This window comes from Poeciliopsis prolifica, unplaced genomic scaffold (assembly GCF_027474105.1).
Source record: "Poeciliopsis prolifica strain line A6 unplaced genomic scaffold, Auburn_PproV2 SCAFFOLD006, whole genome shotgun sequence".
Classification (NCBI taxonomy): Eukaryota; Metazoa; Chordata; class Actinopteri; order Cyprinodontiformes; family Poeciliidae; genus Poeciliopsis; species Poeciliopsis prolifica.
This window is the reverse complement of record NW_026562381.1, coordinates 4,457,788-4,476,065: the sequence shown is the minus strand read 5'-3', so window position 1 is coordinate 4,476,065 and position 18,278 is coordinate 4,457,788. Positions and strand designations below refer to the sequence as shown.

Genomic DNA, 18,278 nt, shown 5'->3' with positions numbered 1-18,278 from the left:
TAAAATATTCAAGATTAAATTTCCTTGTTATAATTTGTGCTGATTTCCAAATAAAATTATTTTGGGTGAGGAAAGAGAGCAAGAAAAGAACAAGACTTGAAAGGACTTTGACTTGAAATGATTTACTAACTTTCTTTTGCAGAAAAACCTATTCAAAAAAAGGGAATTTTTTAAAACAGTTTTATATTTTATAAAGCAGAACTACAGAGCTGTGTCTCATTAATTTAACTCAAGATTTGAATTATTTCAGATATCAATTTCCACTACTTTACAGTAAAGTAAACACACAGGTGCCTGTTTTAATATTGGCTTTTCAACACAGAAATATAGTCTTGTGATCATGCTAAAGAAAATCGACTTCAGTGTAAAGAAACAAACTCTGCCTGTTGTTTAGGTGCAGTTGGGAGTTCTGGGCTTCACTCAAGGCCTTTTCTCAGTGGAAAATGTCCAAAAGAACCTCAGATTGAGGGGGTTTAGGTGACATACAGTCAGTCATTCTGTATGAAATACCCAAACCATTCCAAATGGCTTCTTTAAGTGCAGAGAAGCAATGCTTAAACAACATGTGAAATGACCAGATCTTAACCAACTAATTATTGGGTAGAGAGGTTGTTTGCAAGGGACACGTTACCACTGCAAATCATAAATAGCTAATGAACAAATTACTTTTACATTCAAGGGACTATGCATCAAAAAGCTAAACAATTTAGTAGAGTTATCTTAAATAACTCAGCTCACTTCAGTAGCTGAACTATATGCAAATGTCCAATGTTCCAACCTAGGATTGCTGGATAAAGTATGGACTGCATTGGTTGTAACACTTTTCCCTTTTCTAAGAGGTAGTTTAGGTGCTATTCCACATAAATTTGTACAATTTTGTCTGTAATTCTAGTACTTTTATTTGGGGACATAGCAAGAAAAATAAGCTGACCAATTAATTTGTTTTTTGATTGACTTTAAATATTGCAAATATAATCTTGCTAGTTTTCTTAAATATAAGCCAAATATTAGAATAGTGTCTTACCTGCAGTGTTGACTTTATAATTTAGCTGAATAAATTTGAGGTTCTGATTCATTTACCTTGCAAATATGCAATGCTAAAGAGCAGGTTACAGCTTTACCTGGGTATTTTTGTCATCTGCTTATTACTTTACCCCAACTGTGTGATAATTAGCAGTGACACAAAATATGTTTAATAAGTTAATGAACATGCAACTGCTGACTGTATCACTGTACAATCTTTTAATAGTCTAATTGTTGCTGCTAACCTTTTGGATGGTGTAAGTCAGTCCTTGGATTAGTCCCACCAGAGTTTGAAAGTAGAGAATACCATCAAACTTGACATCCTGTAAACCTGGCCAGGAACTGCAGCTTTGTTCTTGTGTCAAAACTCTTACTTCATGAACATTCTTTCTGCTTCTTGCCTTCAATCTCTGTTATTGGAGGATTTTGAGATTGTTTTTCTGAGGTACCTGGATCACTCAGCTTACCACACATCACCCTTATAACACACCTAGAACCAATGCACTCAAAGCAACACATCAGTCAGGGTTCAGTAACTTTGTAAACACTTCTTTGTGTGCGTTCCCCAGTGCAAACAAAGGAGGCAAAAAAAAGGCAAAAACATAATGCCTGTGTGTTGGAACAAAACTCTGCAGTTTAAACACTTTTTCAGCACAACATTGATGAGTGAATATCTAAAATTATTCCGTCATAGTAAAACCTAGTATACTGTACAAAAGGGTGTTAAGCCATATAGCATAGAAATATTAAATTATCGGTAAAGGTTCCTCTTCCTCCTGATGGTAAATGCCAGTTTGCAGTAAATCTTTAGAAAACTGAATAAATTCTCAGAGAAGTTAATGACAAAGGGGACGTCAGAAGTCCCTCTAGGTGGTTTAAGCAGATAAAACTGCACGTTTTAATATATATAACAAAAGGAACAGTTTTGTAAAGTTTATTTAGAAGAGCAAACTTTACAACATAACACCCGTCATGCTGTTTTCTCAGCATACCCAGCTGTGTCAGTCCAGTTGATGAGCTGACTGCGAGTCTGTCGGTGAAATTTCCAAAGAGGTATGAGGTCATGAAAAGCACAGCAACTTACCTACCTTAATGTTATTAAACCTATAATAGCCAGTTCCTGTTATAGGTTGCATCTGTTTGATGGTCTTAGTGTAGACTGGCAGGTTGTTGCTGATGAAGATGATTAATGCAGCAGGTACTTTCAACCACTATGATTTTACCATTGCAACATGGACATTGTTTGACTTAAATCAGCTTAGCTACTGTCTCTTGTGAAAGTGCTGATGATTATTAGCATTTGCTAACATTTATTGATATTCCATAGATGTCAAAATATTTGGCTTCAGTTTCAAATTGTCAAAATCAAGGATGTAGATGATGCATGTTTTTACAATCTCACTGCAATGAGAAATGTCAGCTACATGAAAGACAATTATTGCTCTTAATAATTTTGCAAACCCTGATTTCAGAAAGGCCTCTTTGCCTCCCAAAACCATAATACCTGTATGTTGGAACAAAACACTGGAGTTTAAACACTTTTTCAGCACAACATTGATGAGTGAGTATCTAAAATTATTCCGTCATAGTAAAGCCTAGCATATTGAGCTCTTGGTAATAATAAAATGTTAAGTATTACACTGATAAAAGGTTCCTTGCACAGCATGGCATGCCCTTTTGTACACATTTGCTTGAAAACTAATACGGCAATGGAAACAAGGAAAGAGCAACCAGAGATTTGCCTCTAAAATCAACTCCTGTTGTCATTAGTTTGGCTTTGCAATATTGTTTTGACTTATATTCCACTGCTATTGTTTCATTGTGGCTGAATGACTTTACTTCAGTCTGACAGTTGGATTAATGACAGTCACAGTTTCTTAACTTATTTTTTATTAATTTCGTAAATAGAAAAAGATTGCCTCATTCATTTCAAGTATGTCGGACTTTGACTTTGCATATTTGGCTCTTTCTACTCAGAACAAGACCAACTGCAGTGAAAAGAAGTGTCAATGTCCATAATCTGACGTATAAATAACAGACCAGAAAAGTTTCTGCTTCAGATTTCTGACAATCTGAAGCACTAGAAAGAAATTTCAACAATTCCACACTCATTTAAACAAACAGTTTAGGTTCCGCATAAGCACTTGCGTAATCAGGTTCGACATCAGATCCTCCCAGCAGGAAGACTACTTACTTAAATATGGCTCTGAAACATCCATCCATTTCCTAACACCCTTGGCCAGGGATTAAACCCTGCACAGGCCAGTCTGTCGCAGAAGATACTGAAACATACTAAATGAAAAAATAAAATCAGATAAAAATGAGGAATAAAGCCGTGATTGTTCTGAATGGTATTCTGACCACATCACTGTGTTTCTAACACCCATAGAAAGTGTAAGTTCTGCAAGTATGACTATAAGGGGTGTTGCTGCTGATAATCTGACTGCTTCATTCCCATTTTAATCAGTTCCCTTTCTGTGTGCATTTCTGTGTGTATGTGCATCCAGCTGTCTGGATGCACATACAACTTAAAGGTCCACTAAGGACACCTAAATTGGCAACAGGGTAATCAGTTTGGAAGGGGACTTTGTTTTGACTGTGCCAAAATGTTGCTGGCTCCTATCCTAGTTTAAGTTTTTATGTGAAACCTCAAAGTGAAAGCCCTTACTCTACAATTTAAAAGTTCAATCCAGATGAATAAACATAGCACATATCTTAAATACCAATTGCACAAGTGGTGACTGATCTAAAGTGTTTTCAATTAGATGCATATATCATTATTTCTGTCAAAATACCAAGTTAATATTACTGGCATGAAAGGAAATTAGGTCAGTTGATTTGTAATTTATTTTGCCCAAAACATCACTTTAAAATGTCTGACTTGTGCTTTACGATCTATTTCAGGCACAAACTTAGATGTTTTAAGCTTTTATCAGCAGATATTAACCTCTCAACGCCTTTAATTGGACTTAGGATTTTGTTTCTGTTTATTTTACTTTCTTTCTTGTAGAAGGCTACCAGTTTAATTGAGCAACAATCTAGCAACACTGGCAGCATTTCACACTGCCTTTCAGGACAGTCTTGGTGTTTAACTTCAGCGCAGCAAACTTACTCCTGAAATTTTTGAAGCTGTGTAGTTTAAACTCTGTTCCCCAAGTAAGCATGTCTGGGTTTACAGATTGAAGTTTTGCAACGGGAAGGAACGAAATTGGAAATGAACAAGTATAAAAATGCAAACAGCTACATCACCAAACAGTGAAGAGCTAACATTTTCCTAATCACATCACTGACCACAAATAGTAATACATGAATGCTTCTTTGAGTTACCCAATAGATTTTGTTTTCATATCGCCACAAAAGAAAAATATTTTGTCCACAGATTTTTAATCAGTCATGGGAAATACCTTCAGTATCCACCTCTGTCCTTGTTGGAGCAATTGTTTTCCAGTTTTTATTTCCAACATACTTTATTTAGTTTATTGAGGTTTCTAGACATTCATTTCTGCAGGTTGAGGACTGTTTTTTTTTTGTTGTTGTTTTTTCTTTTAGACATTGTGTCGTAAATTTTCAGCTATTGTCCAGATTTTCTGCTGTTTGAGACCATTGCCATGTTGATGACCCGGGTTTGGCCAAGCTTCAGCTGTTGAACAGATGGCCTCACATCTCAGACTAAAATACTTTGTTTTACAGAGAAGTTTCTGGTCAAAACAATAATCACATAGATTCCAGGTTGTTCTTGGATTTCTCCAATATATTGTGAAAAAATTGTGGCTAAAACCTCTTCTTGGTTCATTAAGATGCAACTTTCCATATGTAAGTTGTGCTGCTACATTTTTTGTCTAGATAGAACAATATATTCTCTTGTCTAAACAAGCCATATTTGTTTTGTATTTTTTTAAATTGATTTATAATAAACTATAACATTCAAAGTGCTAACTGAGAGCTGCAGTGGAGGTGCTAAAAGGAGTGCTTTCATTATCTGTTTCTGGGTGTTTCTGTCTTTCTTAATTCATTTGAAACCAACAAATGTAATTTTTATGTTTCCCAAGACTAAATGGAAGCCATAGATATGATTTCATTGAAGCCACAAAAATAGTGGAAACGAAACAAGTCATTTCCCTAAACATTACTAAAAAAAGACTATAAAACTATCTCAGTAAAATCAATGAGGTGAAAAAAACGTTTCAAAATTACCTCATTACACATTAAAATCAGGCATTTCAGCATCGAATTCACTCTTTCCAAAGGCTGCAAATCTTTGAAAACACCGTAGGCGTTTCACAAAAAGATTGGGAATGGTCTTTTTTTTTCCAGGGTGATCCATTAGCTTGACAATAAATCTTTGTTTTTTGGTTGATTTCCTCTACCTTTCCAAAGAAACTGGATATCCTTGCTTGGGAGGATTGCTAACCTCCTTCTATGGACCCTCACTCTAAAATAATCTGTCCAAGTTACCATTCTTCATTACTAACATAAAATATCTTTATTCTGCCATATTTTGCTCACCATGATCACCGTTTCCAATGACTATCAGTTCAAACAATTGTTTTTTCTTTGGCCTGTTATTGCCTTCACTTGCTCTGTGTTAGTCTAATTGTGTTACATTTCGAGCTTGTATTGTATTGATATATGTGGGTAAAAGTTATTAATAAAAATAATAATAAAATAATAAATCTCATCCATCAAGAAATTACCCCCAAATATTGAAAATCCAACATTGCAACACATCTAGGAGAGGATACAGTTTTTTTTAAAACTGTTTTTATGATTATTTTTCACATTATTACCACAATCTTAAATGTATTTTATTGGAATTTCATGTGGTAAACCAACTAAAAGTTGTTTTTGTGTTGGTTTGTCACAGTGTGTTGTGTTCCTTCTACTTTACAATAATATGCTACTTTATCTTATAAATGACAATAAAATACAGTGGAGTTTGTGGTTCTAATGTCACTAAAAGTAAAGGGGTTTAAGTGAGAAGGATTTAGGTATATGATTATATTTGTAAGGCGTTGTAGTCTAAAACATAAGCGCCTAGAATCAGTTATTAAAGGGCACCGTCCGACGTTTCATATGTTTATTTGAGGACTTTTTGCAGCAGCCTGCTGACTGAATCCTCTCAATGGAACCAGGAGAAAATCTAAAACATGTAAAGCACTGGACATCAAAAAGAGAAAGAGAGGAAACCACTGGTCTAATAATTCATCACCTACAGTCCATTATAGACCGTTTTGTCCCCGTTGGTGTATGATAGGATGATCAACAGAAACTGACTACAAAACTTCAATTTCAATTTTACCTCAAAAATTGTATCCTGTCAAGAAATTTGAAAACTTGTCCCAATTGTTCTGTTTGCTGCTTAAGATAAGTGGATATCATTTGCTCTAACTGGACTTTTTAACACAAACACAATAAAATAAACTCAACCATGACAATAATGTGAATCCTTATAGCTTTAAAGTAAGTGCTCATCAAAGTATAAATTATGTATGGTATGGTAAATTAACATCCTCAGATTTTGCAGAAAGTAAATGAGGCATCTGTATTGGCTTTTCGGAGGAGTCCAATGAGGGTAGTTGCAAATTTAATTGGCCCACAGAGGATGCAAAAATACAGAATCAGCCTTTTACCTGTGGTTATGTGCATTAACTAATAAGGTACTTTTCTTGTTAGTGCTGAAGAACAATGCAATGAGCCAAGCTTTGTGTATTTGGAACAGCAGCAACAAAAAAAAAAAAAGAAAATGCAATACTGTGTCCATATGTGTGGTCCGGTGCCAGCCAGCTCCAATAGGAGTTATCAGTATTCAGTCTAAGAATGTAACTGTTTTCCTTTCATACGCTGTTTTTGCACATCACCATGAAGAATGTTTCCTCTGAATGTCTGTAATGTTGATGAGACAAAAAAAAAAAAACACTGAATCCTGGAAAACATGTCTTAATAAATGAACGTTCACTGTGAAATGCCTCCCTTGTTGCCTTTTTCCCCAGCTTTGCAGTACTGTACATCTCAGCACTTCATACTTTTAATTTGACAAATATTCACTGGCAGAGGAGAAATTGAGCAAAACAATGTTTTGTCCGCAATGGTGCTTGTTTTCATACCACAACTCCATGGAGAGAAGGAGAAAAATTGAGTGAGGGCTGTGTTGTTAGCCATTGGGTTACTCCTCTGAGTCAGAATACTAACTGAAGAGGACAGAGAAACCACTAATGTTGTGTTACTCTGTGATTTTTGTCGACAGAAACCTGACAGCTGTCTGTTTTCACCGTAGTTACACACACATACCTGTACAAACTCCATCCCAACACCATCCTATGTAGTCTGAAGGTGATGGTTGCGGTAACAGCAGGATCTGACAGCCAAGCTGTCGCCAGAAGCAACACTGCAAGTCAAGCACCGTCTCCACCAGGGGGTGAGGCGAGGAAATGAATTCAGACGGCACATGAGGAGAAAGATAAATAGAGGAATGGAGAGAAAACAGGGCAGTGATATCATTGAAGAATGACTTGACAGCTAGACAATAAAACAGAGAAATGATCTTTTAAAAGCGAATTCAAATGATAATCTCAGTCGATCTATGCAGGTAAATCTCATGTCAAGTCTTTGAGTCAATTCTTATTTGAGAGACTAAACACTTAAGTCTACATTTCACAGCAAGTCTGAAACTAGAATCAAGAGTCTAATCCAGCTCAGTGTCGTGCTGTGCAGAACATCATATGGCTGCTGAATGAACTCCAGCTAATTATGTAATGCAATGAGCTGTAACTTCTAAAATGTAAACTTTGGTGAGAAGAATAGTTTAAGTTCTTCCCTGCTTTGCTTTTTTGATGCATTATGCTCCCATCCTAATAATAACTGTTTGAAGAGCAAAAACCTGATTGGGTGAGAACTGAGAAAATGTTCTTAGCTGAAAGCTGAAGAACCTACAGGAGAAAATGTGTAATTAATGACAGAAAAGCTGGACAAAGATAATTCAATGCACGGCATTAGCTTCTAAATTAGGTGCTCTCTGAAGGTGAACTCATGCTTGTCATATTCGAACTTGATCACAGTTTGTACTTTGTTTATCCACCTGCTTCTTGAGAGCTGACCACAGATCTGAGATGCCACTGTTGTGTGCAGAGATTGTGACAAAGCGATGCATCAAGATGAAAAATCTTCCATTCACAACCAAAATGTTCAGAGGATCAGAGCATTAAGTAGAGCGGGTACTCAAGTATTATTGATTCGATTGGAGACCAAAATTGCTATGGTCTCTTTCAGCACCATCCAATAATTTTGGTCATAATTTTGCTCTTTCAATCATTTTATATTTTGAGATAAGATAATCTTGGTTTGATTCATTACATTTGAATAATGTTAGTTGTGCTATCGTGGTTTCCTCCCTGTTTACTTTTATCTTCATGTTTCCTCTTTGGATTTTGTACTCAGATTATATTTTGCTTCTTGGGAAGTTTGATTTATTTGTATAATGGGCCCTCCAATTATCCCACATCCTTGGCTTATAAAAGAAAAAAAAACAAAAAAAACATCTGCAAATAAAGTTCTTACACTTATATCTGCAGAAGCCTAAAGCATCATGCTGCAAGACAGGACAATTCCCTGCAGGCTTCCCTGAAACATTTGATGCAACACTGCACAGATCAGTGCTGCAGCCAGAGGAGTGAGATGAAACACACAGTAGTCATTAAAATAAAGAGAAGGGGGAGGAAAGTGAAGAAAAGTTTGGTTACTGCTGTTAAGGATGATAACACTGTAGCAAGGATGAAATGTGACAAAATAAGAGATCAGGCAATACAGAAAGATTGGTAATAACGAGAAAGCAAAAGGAAGGATTTTAAATGTCAGAAAGGGAAGAACTTTGAAAAATTAAGCGAAATCTTTCCCCAACTTGAATCAAACCATTCTTATTTTTTTTTCTGAATATCATTTGGGCAGCTGATAAAGTTTGAACTATCAACATATATTTGTTTGAAAACTAGCAATATTAAGTACACTATCTTTTATTCTTAAAATGATTTTAGGTCACTTGTATCTGATAAATACAAATGGGCTAAAGGGAAATTATTAGCACATGCTTAGAAGAAAGGAAGAAAAACTGGGGTAGCTGAGTAGATAAACAGCAACATACAAACATCATACAAGCATTGGACAAATAATAAGTAAATCAAACATAGCTAAACATCACAGCAACAAGTAACACTAGAGAATATGGAGCAGGTGCTACAGAAATAAAATGTCCAAATAAAGCACAAATAAAGTAACAGGGTTAGTCCAAACTCAAAGCAGTTCAATTGGAGTAATTGCTTTGAGATACATAATATCTCAAAGTTGTTTAAAATTTAAAAACCTTATGTAAATGTACAAAACATAAAAACAAAGTCCTTAAACTTTATATAATTTATATAAAAAAAGAAGAAGAAGTTAAACTTCTAACTGTTAAACACATACAGAAAGGTTGGCGTCTTGTCAGATGGGAAACTACTTATTTGTTTAAAAATGCTGATTATGCAAGTCAGTGTCATTAGTGGGCTTGAATTTCACAAGTGCATCTAAAATAGTGACTCAATGTTAGTGCCTCTTAAAACACCAGTAAAGATTTTTCTCATTTACATCATCATCACTAATTACAGCCCATTCTCTGTTCAATATTGTGAGCCAAAGAGAGGATCGATCTTTATGCAACAAAGCCTTACAGGCCTCGCTAATCCCGCAGTATCTGCAATCAAACATTCAGGGTTTTTGACCCGGAAGAGAAACCTGGCACTTCTGGAAGTGAGGCCAGAACAGCAGATTGTCCTTTAATACCAGGTACCACGCACACAAATGAGTTTCTAATCACTGGTTGTTTGTACTTAGGGTCTGAAACTGAGGCAATTAGAACAGCAGCTAATGGGTGGGTTGTGGCATCTTTTCAGTGTTAATTTGAATTTCCTCTCTCATTAAGACAGAGGGGAATATATCAGTTCCCTGCTTCTTCAATAGTGGCACGGGTCTTCTTAACAGCTTATGTAACAGCAAACAAATTGACAAAAATTAAAATTTTTATTGCCCATTGCAAAATTCCTGAAATTTCCTCAGTGTGGGTGATGCTTTTCAATTAAAGAGAAGCTCTCTCCCCCCTTCTGCTCATGGTGAGTCACCCACCATCTCTGCAGAAAATTATCATCCTCTTAAACAGAAAACACACATTATGCTCCGCTCATCCCGGCTCTTGGAGTTTTGAAATGGAAAACAGCTTTCTAAAGATGAGGAAAAGAAGAGCGGAGGATCTTTTAAGCCGAACGTCCGCAGGGAAGCTCTCCTTATCTCCCTGTTCTCAATAAAGGCTGCATGCTCCAGACAGCACCGACAGAGCTGCCTGCTCGCCCAACTTCAAAATATTTCAGCTCCGTCCAAAACAACATTCTCAGAGGAGTCCAGAGTAACAGCGGGAAGCAGATTCATGCCTGGACTTTTAACTAAAATCCTGTAGAATACAAGACAACACTCACTGTTGAGTAGATGTTTTAGGGCCTATAATGTAAAATTTATTAAAAGCAGGGTATGTGTAAGAAGATATAAAATTCACAGTATAGAAAATTGTTTAAAAGTTAATGTGTAAATTGTTCTGCTGTAGATGGAGCAAATGATGGGCCTGTGTTCCTGCCCAAATAAGGAATTAGGGGTAATTAGATGTAATGCTCAATTTGTTGCTGCAGAAAAAAAAGGAATTTTGGGTCAGATTTATAAGACTATTCTGCAATTAAAACTAAGATCTGCAAAAGGAATAAAAGAAAATAAATAAAAATCACAATCCTGAAATCCAAATCTCATCTTCAGCAATGAAACGAAGCAAATGCTCAGATTTGTCATTTATATCTTGATATTTTAGAGTTAGATTGTTTTGACAAGATTCTATCATCTTCTTTCTACATTACAATGAGCAAATAAAATAATTTGTTCTCTTTTGGTTTTTCTATGTTCAATTTAATAGACTTCCAGTCAGCAAAAGCAGTAGGACACACAACATAATTTATTTTTAACTTGGCTTCGTTTTGAAAGACTACTAAAGATGCTGTTCATGTTCGTTTTCTAGCATGCAACACTTTGCACAGTCTGTCCACATATTCTTTTATGAACTTGCTTTTGTCTGTGGATATTATTTTTACATCACTCATCAGAGCTTCAGAAGAAATTTTCGAGTAGGAGTGTCATGAGCAGGTTTCAATCTATTTTGAGTAAAATTACACAGCAGACTCCAATGTATATATGAAACTGTCTTCTGTAGGAGGAATTAACATTAAAGATGATTGTTATTGGAGCGGCCTCATCCTTTTGTGATTTTCCTATTCAGTTGTTTCTAATCTGTGGTGGGCGAGTAATTCAGGTTCAATGCAGAGGTACAATTATTGAACATACTGGATTCGAAAAGCCTGCGTTACGTGTTTGAAAAGCTGTTTCACCTCATTGTCGTCATAAAAAACAAGAAACTGTTGTGTGTTGAATTTGTGCCATCAATTTGTCCCATTATTTGTTTGGCTGGGATGATAACGAGCACAAACGAGGTCATTTCAGGAAAAGAGGTGATTGGAGACATACTGGCGCAGCAGTGGACGGAAGAGGAGAGACAGTACAACTTTCAGATAAGTGACCTTAAGAAAATTATAAACCAGACCAAAAGCTACATGTATGAATTTATGCAGCAACTTAAAGATAAATCTGAGCATCCGCACAGTCCATGTCAACCAGTTCATTTTCCAGGCATTGTGCTGTTAGCAGAATACATCCGTCCACATTAGTGACTGCTTACCTCCAGGTTAATGATATGCTGTCTTCGGCTATCCATAAGCACAAAATGACGTTTTATTTTCTCTTACTCCAAAAAGCTTTCCTCTCATTGTGTTATTAGGTTATGAGGAACACTTGGGTTGCTTGTGGGAATTCTTTTCAGAAACAAAAAGAAATCCAAGCAAGCAGAAAACCTCAGAATCAGAACCTACCTGTTGTTTCTTTGGCTTGAATGTACAATCTGCAGCTAAAAGCTAAATTCAAGTCAAGCAATAGTCATCTTTGTTGTTAAAACTAGCACTTTCAGTTCAAGATACAAAAAAAAACAAAATACACTGTCAGTTTAATATATCGTAACAAACCCTTTTCTATTGTCGAGGATGACTCTCGATGATGTCAGAAGGCTTTTATTCAGTAGCTGGTTGATGTGAGTTACAGAGACAAACTCATCATCTCTTTCACAAATCCCTCCATAACAACCTCTCAACTGTAATCTCATCATCTGTCGTGGAAACAGTCAAACTCTAAAATATCCAGACGTGATTAAAAACAACATATAGTGCAGCAGTGGGAAATAGATTACTTGATGAATGCAAGTGTGATTGCATGATACAGGAAACTGTCGGTTTTAGAAATCATTTAATTTTATACATACTTTAAACAATTTGAGTCCTGACTGGGACCTGTTCTAGAATTAAATATTTGGTTTAACCAAGTGTCAGCAAAGTACCAGTGGAAACATGCAAAAAGCTGGTATAACAAGGGTTTGATTGCTGTACTGCCGTCACAGTTTTTTCAAGATTACATTATCTTGTTGAGCTTTGAGTCATTCCTAGAAGTCAAAAACAAACTTCTACAGTAAAAAATAAACCTTTTTAAATTAGTCCTTCCAGCAATGTGAATAATTTTGACCTCAATTTATTTTCCAAGGAAAATAAATCATTGATTTGATTTGTTTTCTGAGGAAAACAAATCAATAAATCAATCACCACAATAAATGGTGATTGACATTAACATTCTTCTTTATAACGTCTGTCAGCCTCGCCTCGTTAATAGTCACCTACTGTAAATCTCAAGCCTCAAGTTAAATTAGATAAAAATAATATTAGTTATAAAGTCACAATGAGGAGACTCACAGTGAATTAAACACTGTGTTTAATTTAACTATATTTACTTAATTTAACTAAACGCTGAGTGGAAAGATAATCTCAAAGATATTCTTAATAATTAATGAAACAATTTTAAAGTTCTCATCAATTATGGCATTTAAAATAAAGGTTTTTAAACTGCTTTAAAATGGCATTGTCTTGGAGTCTTATTGATACTGCAGCTCATAAAAGAGCTGGCATTAACTGCTTTATCTTTAAAAATGTTTGTGTGTTGGGCCGCTGCATGGTTCAGTTGGTAGAGCAACCGTTTGCAATAGCTGTCGGTTTGGTTATCTTTTGGGATATTTACTGCATGTCTCCCACTTCTGTCTCCATCATTTTTTTATGTCAAATTACAGTTCAATAAAAGCCCCCCAAACATTTTTTTAAGTGAAAAAATGTAGAATTTATGTCAATCTCATTCTTTTCAACAGCTACACTACAAATGATTATAATGCAACTTAACAAACATTGTGAATTATATCTGAATCTTATTTACAGCAGATGTAATTTACTTTTTTTTATTTTTCATCTCTATTAAAGTCTTTATTGACCAAATAACATCCAAACCAGACAGTTTATTTAACAGTCAATACATTTTGACTATCTGAGGAAGACAGACTGGGGACCTCCTGAAAATAAATGGGAAAAGAGAAATTGAACAATCTGACAAATTAAGGAAGGAATTAGACTCTGGCAGCTTCCGCTAGTCTATTAACCTCTGAGATGTAGCAGAACTGTGAGAGCAATAAGAACGTCTTCATGCATTTATTCAGCAGCATTAGATTTTGTTACAACATGACCGCTCTGATTATGAGGTGTCACTTTCTTCCACCAAGTCTCTGTCACACACACGTCTGTTTTACGACAACTCTGAAATAACTTCTCCAATTTCTGTTTTGACCTGGAGCACATGATAACTCAGATTCTCTATTAATGTTGACACTAATGTGTAAATTGAGCAGATGAATGTTACAGAGCTTTTGACTCCAGTGCCTGCATGTATAGTACATGGTACATGGTTCTGTGATAAAATTCAATCACTCAAATTTTATTTGTATAGCACATTTCAGCAGCAAGGTATTTCAAAGTGCTTTACATCATATCAGCCACAAAAACTTGCACCATGATGAGAAACTCACTGTTGTAAACATTTCCTTTGGTTTTAATGTTTAGATTCAGTTGTTTATATCTTGAATGTTTCATTGAATGCTTAGATTGAAGCAGAAATGATTCAATGCTTTTAGATAAAAGCAGAGATTGTAAGTATTTCTCAGAATGTTTGATGTTGATGAAAAACATAAGAAGAATTTATGGAGTTCAAATCAAGATTAGAGGCACTTCCAGCTATCAAAGCACCCAACTTGTCAGGCTATCCAAGAAAGTTCACTCTGCTTCTGTGTTAGAGGACTTTCTTCCCTTGTTCTTACTGGATGTGCAGAGTGGCGCTGATGTGTCCTTAGAGGTATTTTCTTTTAGAGAAACTGGAGAATGTAGTTACTTTTCATCTTGTCTTTTTGTTGCCAAAGTCTAAGCTGTTTCTGGGGTGCGTTGAACTCTGTCAGAGCTGCACCTACTCACTGATACTGTTTTTGAAGCTTGTGGAAAAGATCTCAATGCGGAGTTGTGAAAAGGCGTGTGTCTGTCGACGTGAGAACATTATTTTGTTCTGTTCTGGAGAAGAAAGAGCTGAACTGAAAAGGAAGCTCTTTAGCTCACATATGTTAAAACCCACACAAGCATGTAGTGTTTATGCACATCATGGGAGAAAAAAAAACAAATCCTCCATCTTCCAGGTTGGAGCTTGTAGTGGAGTCAGTTAAAGGGTTTGGACATTGGATGTCTCCCTATGTATGCAAGAAAGGGAAACAATGAAAGATGTTGTGAAGTAATACAGTTGTTCTGCTGTATGTTGTGATAGCATGCAGCTAAAGGTATATTTATCTGCCATATTAAGGCAGAACATTAAAATGAGCATTAATTATTCATATAAACATAACTTAAGATGCAAATTCTCTAATTTCAACCACTTATGATCTACATCAAAGTGTTTAAATTATGACTGAAAAATATAAGTAATGTGCCTCATTAGGTTGTTTACTCAGCGAAAGGGATGAAGAACTTACAGAATGCTAAAAGAACAAAAAATGTTTTCATCTTTTTAAAACCATGCAGCATATAAACGTGAAATTCAGTCCTTTTCAAGCTCATCATTCAGATGTAGATTTTTATTTCACTGACATTTATATTTTCTGCTGAAGAGTTTTAAAAATGATTATTATCACAACACTCTACATTACAGATAGAAAAAAAGTCCTTGGGAAGTCATCACTGTTATCAATGCTGCTCCCTGTTTAGCACAAAGACTAATGGGTACTTTATTTTAAACATTTTCTTTGCAAATGAGCAAACATTTACATGCACAACAGGTAACTGGTATATCCACACACACACACACACACACACAATTATAGTTCTTTATGCACATAAGGCATGTGGATATGATTTTTTTTTATTGATTTCCAAACATTTTCTAATAAAAGCTGAAAAATTTAACTGGGTGATACTGGCACAGAAACACTGAAGATGCACAACAGTACAGAAGCTGTTCGGTGAACTTACAGTACATGTTGCATTTTGTCTGCTAGACATTGCAGATAAATTGTTTATTATTTGATATACAGTATGTCAGAAATTAAACCAACCTGTAAAAGTTAGGAACAAGTAATAAAAAATTTTAAAAATAAGACTTAGTAAAAACATCAAACAAAATAATAAAAAAATAAAGAACAAAAAACTTTTCAAGACACAGAAGAGCTCCTACATAATTTAGTATTGTGTCTCCCAAGACTGAAACAGTTTGGATTAATATCTACATTTATTCTACAGTTTTAGATCATTGAGCTTTTTCATCTGTCTTCTGATCAAATCCTTGTTTGTCAAGATTTTAGAAAAAAAAAATACAAAAAAACTTTTACAACTTGTACCTGTAGATTGTAAATGTTCGTCATCTCTGGTCAGGAAAAATTTGAACATTAGTTAATTTTCAACGAGATTTGAATTAAAATTATTTTACTGCCTTCTCATACATTTTTGTCACAAGTTTTTTTTTCTTCCCCTCATGAATCTTCTGTAATATTTCAAAGTTAAAGAGAGTTAGTGAAGCTGATGTGACTGGAGCAAACGGTGCACAGCACAACCTGTACAAGATTCAGGCTCGCATTAGATTTTAACTGCAGAAAATCAGCACAACTGATGTTTCCACAAAAATAGACCGAAAAGTCTTATTTTCACCATAAAAGTAAAAAACTAGAACATTTCTGGAGAAACTTTGAAGGGGGATGGAGGCAACATAGTTACTGCAACATGATTGCAGGTGACGGATCAATAAACAAAAAGGAAGATTCAGTTATTAATGTGCATATTAATGGAGTCAGATGGAGAAAATAAGAATACGAGGAGACGAAAAAGGAGGCGGCACAAGTTTATATCAGGGTGACAAGAATCAGAAATCTGCCGCCGCAGGAGTCACGCTGCAGGATTATCCAGAAAGTATCACTGCTTGCTTTATGATTTACATTTAATGATAACTAGAGATTTTCTTATTTTTAGACTTTGGCTAGTAATCACACAGTGTGAACCCAAATAAATAACAGGAGCCACAGTGGGTGAAAGAATGATAACTCCAAACCTCTGTGAGATGCATAAAGTGCACATCTGGAAACCATAGTACAGCTATGAAAGTGGCTTGAACCAAAAACCTTCTGAATAGTTCAGAGTTTAAACCAAGACTAAGCTTAAGATGTGATGATTTTGCTTAACATCCAATGGTAAAAATCCCCAAATAGAAAAAAAAATAACCGTAGAAGAAATCAAAACACCCATGCAATCTTTGACCCAAATAAAGTTTAAACTATAGTGGCGGTAAGAAATTTTCTTTACTTTCACCAATATTTAAACATAGTAATATTGCTTTGGAGGAAATATCAAATTTTTTTGCTTAGCAAGCATCAAGTCACTTCATTTTATGTATATTTTGCACCGATATATGCAAAGTGCAAAATATTCTCCAAATATTCTCCTAATCACAATCATGTATTTCCTGTGTAAGTGCATAACAGATTTATCTTTAAAACATCTGACCAGAGACACATTGATGGATTTGATAAGTGAAGATAAAAAGCACAAATATTGCTCAAATAATGCAAGGTTTGGTTTATAACCCTTAATCTGTTCTCAAAACGTTTTTTTTTTCTTAAACTGTTCAATGTGTCACGGAAAACTGCCAAAGTGGTGCAGTTTTATTCAATAAGGCATAAATCAAAGTGCATTTTCTTTTAATAAGGTTTTCTTCCTGTCAAGATGTCAGACGGTGATTAAAAACCACTCAAAGCTGCAAACTTGAAGATGTCTGGGTGAAGGTGAAAAACAATCTGCAAGTCAGAATCAGCTCTGAATCTGGGAGTTAAAACGAAAAACAACTATTGAGGTAGTTTGATGTGTTGACTGGAGAATTTACATGAATATTTCTAGGCTCTGAATACAATAAATTACCTCTAATACTGTTAATCTCTTAAAAATCTGATGAAGTTATCTTCTACGTTACGCATTTATGACTTTTGGCCTTAACTAATGGCTGTAATTAATTTAGCGTGACACTCGTACATTTGTGACATAATTACATTGCATTAAAATACAACAGCAGCAAATAAAAACATAAAATAAAAGTTTTCATTAGAACAGTTTAAGCTGACCTGAAAGGCCCAACAGTCTGTTCTACTGCACCATGTAGGTGTGGAATGTCTCTACGTGTTTGACATTATTTCGTGCTATAAGTTCTATGATGGCGACATAAGTTCCTAAGAGGAAGCCGATCAGCCCCACCACGCTGATGATCACGTTCTTGATGGTCGCCAGTGGTGACAGACCCTCCGTGTGAAAGGCAAGGATTTCCAGGATGGGTGGGAAGATGAGAGCCAGGAAACTGCTGCTGACCGAACCGACCAATGAGATGACGAGGTCCAACTCCGGTATCAGGATGGCGAGAGCACCTGGAGAGCAGAGGGTAAAAATGTGTTCAGACTATGATTTAAGACAAACAGTACAAAAGTATTTAGGACTAAGATGTAAGACACTACTAGTATTTATCAGGATTTAAGTGGATCAAAAACTGTTAAAAAAACAAACAAAAGTTGAGCGTTAAACTTGTAGCTTCCTAAGCTTAAATTGTGTATGTTCAGATGTAATTTTTACCCCTCATGTAGTTCCTGTATAAGTGCAATACCAAGCTTATTCAGTCAACAGTCAATCCAACAGATATTATTATATTACATT

The 18,278-nt window shown here is 35.4% G+C and overlaps 1 protein-coding gene across 3 annotated transcripts in view; it reads right to left on the bottom strand.

Annotated features, from left to right (window-relative positions):
• Positions 1–15,435: 15,435 nt before the first annotated feature.
• LOC129360540 (proton-coupled amino acid transporter 1-like) overlaps positions 15,436–18,278 on the bottom strand; it is a 39,105-nt gene continuing 36,262 nt past the window's right edge. For all 3 annotated transcript variants that reach the window (XM_055030848.1, XM_055030845.1, XM_055030846.1), the window contains exon 12: positions 15,436–17,995. In XM_055030848.1, the coding sequence (XP_054886823.1) occupies positions 17,721–17,995 (275 nt within the window). In that variant the 3' untranslated portion in view covers positions 15,436–17,720. The remainder of the gene's footprint in view (positions 17,996–18,278) is intronic.